The sequence below is a fragment of the Centruroides sculpturatus genome, unplaced genomic scaffold, assembly GCF_000671375.1.
Source record: "Centruroides sculpturatus isolate CEXI.00-Female unplaced genomic scaffold, Cexi_2.0 scaffold171, whole genome shotgun sequence".
Taxonomy (NCBI): Eukaryota; Metazoa; Arthropoda; class Arachnida; order Scorpiones; family Buthidae; genus Centruroides; species Centruroides sculpturatus.
The window spans coordinates 302,462-311,696 of NW_019384470.1; the positions used below are offsets into that span (position 1 = coordinate 302,462).

Sequence of the window (9,235 nt, forward strand, 5' to 3'; positions counted from 1 at the left end):
CCTCTGGTTTGTTCTTTAATAATGTCAAACAGAAAAATTTTTTTACACTTATAATTATTTTATATTGGTCTGTCTATGGAAAGAATCAACTTTGGTATTTTTAATACCAAAGTCGATTCTTTACCAATATCAAATACCAATCAATGGCTGATGCTCATTGGTTAATAATTAACCAATGAGCATCAGCCATTGATTGCTTAGTTGTGGCAAGTTACTTCCAGTTTCTTCCTCACTTGTTAAACATGTCACCGCCATTATAAACAATGTTATAGAGGCTTCACATTGGAACACGAGGAAGTTCACTGTAGTAGTAGTTAAATGCATGATTCTTTACAGTTAATGTATGCTATAAAAATTAACATAATTAATGGAAAAGTCGTTTTGCCATCTAGTGAGAGAAAATAAAATTCACACATTGCCTGACATAATTAAGCAAAAACTGCTGATATCATTAGGAAATATGCTGATTGGTTTAACTGAAGCAAGTTCACACATGATGTTGATCTTAAATTGCTTCTTTCCATAGACAGACTATAGTAAATTTTTATTATAACTAGAGCTGAAAATTTTCACTTTTGGCGAATTTCTCAGCTGTATTCACCTGGAATGAGCATCTTTCACAATTAGTACTAATTTAAAAATCCAGTCTCAATAACACTAAGTTTTTTTGGCGAAAATCAGTGATTTTCACCCAAACTGGCGAATTTGGCAATAGGTGGCGAAATCATTAGTTTCCCATTTGCTTCATGCAAAAATGTCTAGAAAACAGTCAATTGAGTTTAAAATTGATTCCGTAATTAAGGATTTAGCTGGCAATATATTTCGCTGTACCAAAAAACAATTCTCTGTTTTAAGTGCTCTACACACGTCAACTACGAACGTGATACAATTAAGAAATGACTTTTGGAACATCTCAACTAGGGTTTCTCATTTCCCGGTCTTTTGCTTGTCCCGGGATCCCGGGATAAAAGTGAACTGTTTCCCGGGATCCCGAGATAGAATTAATTATTTTTAAGGTATACAAAATATCTTGAAATCAAATGATATAATTATTTTCCATTTTTTAAAGTTCTGTAACCTCCAAAATCATATTAATAATGCTGTGTAAGGTCTATAGGCCTATAATATAAATTACCTTTAAATAACGTAGAAATTTTCACAAATAGAAAAAAATTAATTAAAGTTTGCTGGAAACTGCATACAACAATAACAAAAAAATGTTTTGAATTGAGTTAAAAATTAAAAAAATGAACTTCTAATTTAGAAGGTAATTTTCGTTTTTTAAATAAAATATAATACAAAATATTGCAAACTTTTATAAGATTTTAAAAAGCAAAGATGGTCAATACTCCGATAACTCACTCTAATTCTTATTTTAGTAATGAAAAGTCTTGCCACCGAGAATGCCCTTTCCGATTCAATTGATGTGATTGGAATAGTGTTTAATGCATTTAAGAGAAGACAGATATTATGTGTTTTTTCACCTGTAGCCTGGAAGATTTCGAGTTCGTTTTCGAGATTGTAGTACTTCTTTCGCTCTCTAGTATTCTTGATTTGTCTACCTTGGCTGCTTTAATAGCGGCATCAAGCTTAGAGCTCGATAATTCGGCAATTCATTTGGCTTTAATAATCAGGTTTATGAAGAAAAACTTCATACTTGCAGACTTTGTACTCGTTTGTATCCTTGCCCAATTTGCACAATCTGGCGTCAGGCATTTATTGAAGCTACTGGGCATGGTTAAAACTCAAGACAGCGTAAGCACAATTATTCCAGATATTACAGGTTCCGACAAGTAAAGAATTTTTATAGTCCTGCCACAAATAAGCTATATATTGATTATTGACCATTTGTGACATGCTATAACGAGCAAAAATTTAAAAAAAATAATAGGTAGGTTTAAAATTAATAAATACAAATGTATTCTGACAGTGAATGAGTTAATTATGCTTTCTATTTGCAAAATTCCTCAACCTTAACACAAAATAAGAAAAAAAGTGAATTTTTAAGAAATTTGCGGGATTTCCCGGGATAAGAAAAATTTCCCGGGATATTTCCCGGGTTAAAAAAACAACCGGGATCCCGGAATCCCGTTTGAGAAACCCTAATCTCAACAATGCAAAACACAAGAAACATAACACGCTACAGTCACAGACATTGTTGTTTGAAAATGGAAGCGATTTTGATAAAGAAATGTTTGAAGCATTCACCAGTGCAGATATTCCGCTTGAAAAATTAAATAACAAAAACCTGAGATTGTTTCTCGAGATATATATGAAGAAGCCGATCAAAAGTGTTCCAGGCATTTTTTTATTGTAATTAGTTTTTTTAATGAAACGTTTATTTTATTGAAATTGATACTGCTGTTTGTGATTGTGCTCATAATTTAGCTGAAATATGATTTTATTTGAAGTCTCATTGAGTTATTTATTTTTTTAGCACTGAGGGCACATCAAAAAACTATCTTCAACTCAGTAACAGAAAAAATTAAGGATGAAATTAATGGACATGATGTCTATTTCATTGTTGACAAAGTGCAACGTAAAGTGGTCAACATGCTTGTAGGAAAATTGAATGGCAAGAAAGCAAAATCAATGTTAATTGATGTGATATTTCACTCAACAGTTGACAACATTATAATACAAGAATGTATACTCAATGTGTCTAGAAAATTGTGGCCAAATGTTTTAAAATATTCAAAACTGAAGTTAATAGTGACAGATTGAGCAAAATACATGATGAAGGCAGTGAGATTAAGAAAAATTTATTGATTTTTCCAAATGTACATCATGTCACGTGTCTTGCTCACGCCTTACATAACGTTGCATTTAGGATTCAGAATAAGTACAAATTAACAAATTTGCTTATATTAGAAATGAAGAATTTTTTGTGAAGTCAAGAGAAAGACAAAATGATTTTAAGAATGCAACTGGAGTTACTAATCTTCCTCCAGAACCAATTATCACTCGCTGGGGGTCTTGGTTAAACACTGCAAAATACTATGTCAATAATTTTGATACTGTTGAGTGCTTCATTTTGAACTATAAACAAAAATCTCATTCAAATGCTAGAAATGTTTTAGTGAAACTATTGCAAGAGAAAAAAGTTAACCTCAAGAAAGAATTATTTGATCTCCATAATCTTGTCAAGCTATCAAATATTATATCATCACTGGAAGAACAAGGACTCGGTGTAGCTGAACAAGCCGAATTAATTGAAAATGCAAAAGAAATTGTTTCTGGTTATCCTATATTTTCTCAAAAATTGGAAAAAGTTTTGTCAAGTAATCCTGATCTTATCAAATTTATGTCTTTTGATATGAATTTAAGTGATAAAGTTAATAGTGAATACGCTCCTTTAGTTGCAGTCGACGTTGAATGTTCGTTCTCATTGTATTCATCGTTATTGAGTGATCGACGTCATAGTTTAAGCAAGGATCATTTGAAATATCTAAGTGTAATTCATTTTAACCCATTTTTGAAATAAATAACTGGCAACTTTTTTGGGCGAATTTAAGGCAAATAATTGGCAATTTTCGCCACGATTTTAGGCCCAAAATCTGGTGAAAACGGTCGGCTCTAATTATAACTGAAGATTTTACATTAAAAAATTTATCTTCATAGTACTGTACATTAAAAAGTTATGAGCAGTTGAAAAATGCATGTATGACCAAAAAAAAACACAAAGCCATTTCTGACAAAAAATACCTTGGACAGTACATTAAATGACCTGTTCCTAAAAATGTAATCATGCAGACATGTGATATTTGCTATTTGCATTTTTTCCTGTGCTATTACCATCAAGATGTATTTGTTTAATGAATATGGCAGCTGGTAAAGCTAAGTGTTGATATATGTAAAACTAAGTGTAATTTTCACCTTTCATAGAGAGGGCAAATCATTAAGACAAATTATAAAAGAATTAAAAATTGTCAAATCCACAGTATGGGGCATTGTTTCAAAATATCAGGAAACTAATATAATTCATCCAGAAAAAATCAACTGGAAGGCCAGTAACTATAACAGACTGATCATAAGCACCTTCATGAAATAATTTTAAAAAATTGTGGTGCATCACTTGGTGAATTAGTGAATGAATGGAATAAAGTTACTGGAAAGGAAGTCACAAAAGGAACTTGTTGTATCCATTTGCATAAACTTGGCTATAGCTTCTATCAGATAAGAAAATTATTTTATTTTTGGTACTAGTTAATTACTAACTCTCCATATAAGACAAACTGGTAACATTGTCACATTCTCATTGTTTTCAATAATTTACATTTGTTCTAACAAACTTTAATTCTTGGAAATCCATTTGATTCTTCAAATTTCCCAATTCTACTCTTGATTAATTAACAGCTAGATGGCAGAGCAATGACAGCCACTGCAAGGACATGGAAACAAATCTGGACAGAACAAAACCCCCAGAAATTTTTCTGGATATGTCAAGTCCCTCCAAATATTTTATTTGCCAAAATCTCAGATTAACAACTGAAAAATCCTTTTCACACACAATTGCCCTAAAGAAAGTATAATGCACTGCCATATGTCACAAGCTTTCTTTATATATGCTTGTGCAACAAGCTTCAACAAAGAATCTAAACTTAATTTTTGCAAATTTGAATAAATAAATTGACATGCATTTACACCTGACAAAACTTGTAACTTGGATGAAATAGAAAAATTTCACAGTTTGATTTTCCTAAGGTTTTGTGCAAGGAATCAAAGCAAATTGACAGCATGGCATTCAGGCAGAAGCACCCACAACTATATTTTATATTTTTAATTGAAAGAGGGGGGTGCCTCCAGGTTCCACTCATAGGTACGACCTGGAGGTTGGAGGAGAAAAGTTGATGAAATGGGAGTGAGGGAGATGAAGGATAGGGGATGAAAGGGGGACAAAGTGGGGGAGACAGGTGAGAGTACATGGCGCCTGCAACACAATTATTGAAAGCATAACAAAACATAATACAGAAAAACAATTGACCGAAATACATTGATGTGCGCCAGACAGCGAAAGTAAAAAAAAATAATAATAATATATATATATACATAAGAGCTACAACATAAATATACATAATAAATCACATGATATGTACAGTGAGAAATCGCTTACAAGAAGCGTGCAAAACAAGAGGAGCTGGTTGGATGCCTGAAACAATTGTCGTGAGAAAAGATAGCCAGTTGGTCAATCATTACTAGCAGACTGCTGATCGCGTGCTGGGTTGAGTGCTGCTGTTGTTTCCAGAAACTTGATGAGATGTCGATAAACATTCGGGTCTTCCATGAGTCTGTTGTTAGGGCATGGCCAGTTGTTTCCAGCATGGAGCACATGCCCCATGAGTCTGTCTCTCTCCTGTTTAAAAAGTTCACAGTCCCACAGATAATGCTGGCTGTTTTGGATTGAAGTACCGTTGCAGGGACAGATGTCTGTGTTTTTAAGATGAAACCTTTTTAAATAGCTATTGAAATTACCATGTCCAGTAATTAACTGGGTCATGGAGAATGTTGGCTTGAAGTGTTTCCATTTAAGTGTTTCATTAATGCTTGGGATAAAGGTGTGCGTTAATCTGCCTGTAGATCCGTTATCCCATTCTTCCTGCCATTGACCAAGAGCGAATTCCCAAGTCCATTGCCTGATTTTCGAAGCAGGAATTTTGTTGTAGCAAGGAGTAAGGCTGGAAGCAGCGGCCTGTTTGGCCAGCTGATCAGCTGCCTCATTTCCAGGTACACCAGTGTGTCCCCGGACCCACCTAAAAGAAATCACATGATTGTGGCTATTGGTGCTAAGGTAATGATGGATTTGCAGGATATTGTCACCCTTATTATGGGGACTGAAGATGGAATGGAGGGCCGTCGTACTGTCAGTGTAAATGGTGATAGTTTTATTGCGCGGGAACCATTCAGAATAGATATGATCCATTGCCTTGGCAATGGCCAGGATTTCTGTCTGCGGCACACTGCAGTGAGGACCCAGCTTGAAAGCAGATCTGTGGGTGACACCGGTGTTATGGTGGTAAAGGATGAAAGCTGCCCCAACATCTGCTAGATTCTTTGATCCATCAGTATAGATGGAGTAGTCGCTGTCAACATTTTCATTTGAGTAGTTGTCACGAAGAGTAGGATAATTTCCATAATAGTCGGAATCTGCAAGCTTGTGCTCAATGCCAAAGTTGGCGATGTCTCTCTTTATGTGGTACGGAAAAACAGAGAGGATGTTATTATGACTATTGCTGCTGTTGAAAACTTTGCCATTCATTTTGTTACAGATATTCCAGTTCAAAATAGCCATCCTGGCTTTGATATACACTGGAAGAAGGCCCGCAATGACAAGCAGGGCTGAAGTAGGAGCCGTTCTGTATGCTCTACAAATACGTAGAGCAGCAATCCTCTGTGCCTTTAGGAGTTTGCGTTGAATGTACACAGTTTGGGTGGCCGCTGCCCAGATAGGTGCAGCATACAAAAGAATAGGTTCTATGGCCCCCAGGTAGATATAACGTGCCGCATTATAACGTATACCCCAGGTGTTTTTTGCGCTACTGTTCAGGGCATTAGACACCTGAACAGCTTTGGCACTCACCATGTCTACGTGTTTAGTCCATTGGAGTTGCTGCTCAAGAACAACCCCAAGATAAGTGAAGTTGGTTACTCTCGGAATCCGATGCCCATCTATAAGAATCCTAGGACTTTTCTGGAGTGGCGTTTTTTTCGAGAATATAATATACGTGCACTTGTCGTAGTTGATTGGGAGGTTAACACTTTTACTCCAGTTGACCCACAACTATAAAAAATGAAGAGGCACAACCTATAAAATAAAGAGCATCATACATTATGCAAGAAGCTTCTACTCTATGATTCAACAGTAGATCAGCACTCCCACAAGGTGATGCTGGTTGCACTCAGGGCTAACTTGGCCTTGAAAACAAGGAATAAGGTTTTGATCAACATACAACAAAGTTGAATGGGACATTGACAAATATAGTTCATTAGTTTCTTTAATATTTGTAGAATAGGTAAGAAGTCATAAATTTTCTGTTGTTTGTTGATAATGAAATTTGGGGCTCTCCTTGGAGATTAGGAAAAGGGCAGATAAAAAAGGGTGGCATATGTCCCAAATGCTCCATGTATGTAAAGTTCTCCTAAATCCAGGAATGAAGGTATTACATGATACTTATGTAAGCTCAATAAATGCAAATCCATCTAGTTGGTCTAATTAACAATTGTTTGCAGACTTATCTCAAACATTTCATAAACCATACAAGCCCTCTCCTGATGATCCCATATTACTAACTTTGCATAACCATGAATCACATATTTTAGTCAGCTATCAACCTTCTAAATCCAATGGTGTAATCATGCTTATGCTACCTTCTCACACATCACACAAGCTTCAGCCTTTATATTGTACTGTTTTTGGTCTATATAAATCATTCTACAATTTAGCCACAAGTAAGTAGACTACATTAATCATTCATTCACTGATGGCTAAATTATAAAATGGTAATCTTTATATATATATATGCCAAAAACAGTAAGTCTGGTAAACCTGTAACAATTATGACATTGCAGACTTGGTTGAGAAAACATTGGATTTTCTTTTGTGAATGATTTTCAAACCAAGAAAACATTTAAAGTTGTTGACATATCCTGTAGATAAGAATGCTTTTGAAAATCTCAAATTTTTGTCTTTCCACATCACTAACCTCCTTGCCTTGAACAAGTTCCTGAGATTACCCAATGTTACTAAAACTTCTAACAATGATGATACAGAAAAATCCAAACCATTCACTGAGTTCCTTATCATCAATTACTCCAGAAGTGATCAGGCCCTTTCCAAACCACTACCACATAAAAACACAGACAAGAGAAGAAAAGAAGGATTGTGACAAGTACAGACAAGAGTGGTGACAGATACCACAGAGGAAGAAGAGAAAGATGCCTACCCAAAATTATTCTAAAGGGAAAGATGAAAACATTTTTTATCAAGGCTCCAGTGATAATATTGTCATGGATATATCAGCTAAGGAAATAGTAATTAACATGGAAATGAATAACTCAGTCTTGAATAGGGAAACATACTTGAAGATTTCTTTCCAGCTAATTTGGTTATAACAAAGCATTCATTAATAGTTTTATTGTTTTCTGAAACATGGTTCTATCTTTGATAATACTAAAATATGTGTATAGAATAAGCATATAATTACATAGGTGGTTTCCTTATGGATCTTAAAGGTCAAGTTCTGCAATCTGACATTTTCTATAGTCTGACAATGGCCAGATCCCACGTTTGCTAGATTAAGGAAGTTCAACCTGCATTTCTTATTTTGTTGCACAAGTTACAAAGACTTAGATGGAGATGAAGTTGAGGTTAGGACTACAAACACTATGAAGAAGCTAACAAATTCATCCCAGTAAAAGACCACAAGATATATAGATCACAAAAAATGATACTATCCTTAGTAATACTACAGATATTGTCTTCCAACTATCACTAAAAGTTCATCTAAACATCTACTATTTCAAATACCTTTTGAAATAGTCTTTGGAGCTTATACTGTTAATCAAAAATTTCTGTTGCTAATGTAGCCTTAAATATTCACTTTCATATATGTTTAGGTTGTAATTTTTATGTTATGGACAGTTTTTTAGAGCTAGACTCCAACCAATGCCAAATTCTATTGGGCTAGATATGGCTAATTACTAAATAAATTATGCAACCAATTTGGCACTGAAGGGAGGCATTAGACACCATCTCTTAATATCTTTAATAATTATAATTTTTAATTAATTAATTTAAATACTTTAGAACTACTGAAAGTAGTTCTAAATTAATCATTGATGGTTATAACGTAAGCTTATATATACTGGAAGAGGAGATCGGGCTGGAGGTCTGGATAGCGTAACTGGCAACACATCTGCACGGTAAGCAGGAGTTGTGGGTTCGAGTCCCACTCCGGGCCGATTTTTTCTTCCAATAGTTCTAAATTATTTAAATTAATTAATTAAAAATTATAATTATTAAAGTTATTAAGAGATGGCACCTAATGCCATCTCTTAATAACTTTAATAATTATAATTTTTCATTAATTAATTTAGTGCCAAATTGGTTGCATATTTTATTTAGTAATTAGCCATATCTAGCCCAATAGAATTTGGCATTGGTTGGAGTCTAGCTTTATAGTATATTGGATCTAGCAATGTTATTTATAGTTTTTTAGATTTCAAAATAAAAGTATAA

General features: G+C 34.3%; 1 protein-coding gene across 1 annotated transcript; it reads right to left on the bottom strand.

The window, feature by feature from the left end:
• Positions 1-5,185: 5,185 nt before the first annotated feature.
• On the bottom strand, positions 5,186-6,580 carry LOC111621131. Its single transcript, XM_023363202.1, has one exon. It carries the CDS (start codon positions 6,578-6,580, stop codon positions 5,186-5,188), a length of 1,395 nt encoding a protein of 464 aa, XP_023218970.1.
• Positions 6,581-9,235: the final 2,655 nt, after the last annotated feature.

What these genes read in the sequence shown, in the direction of transcription:
- LOC111621131 (XM_023363202.1), bottom strand. Translation starts at nt 6,580, where the DNA reads ATGGTGAGTGCCAAAGCTGTTCAGGTGTCTAATGCCCTGAACAGTAGC.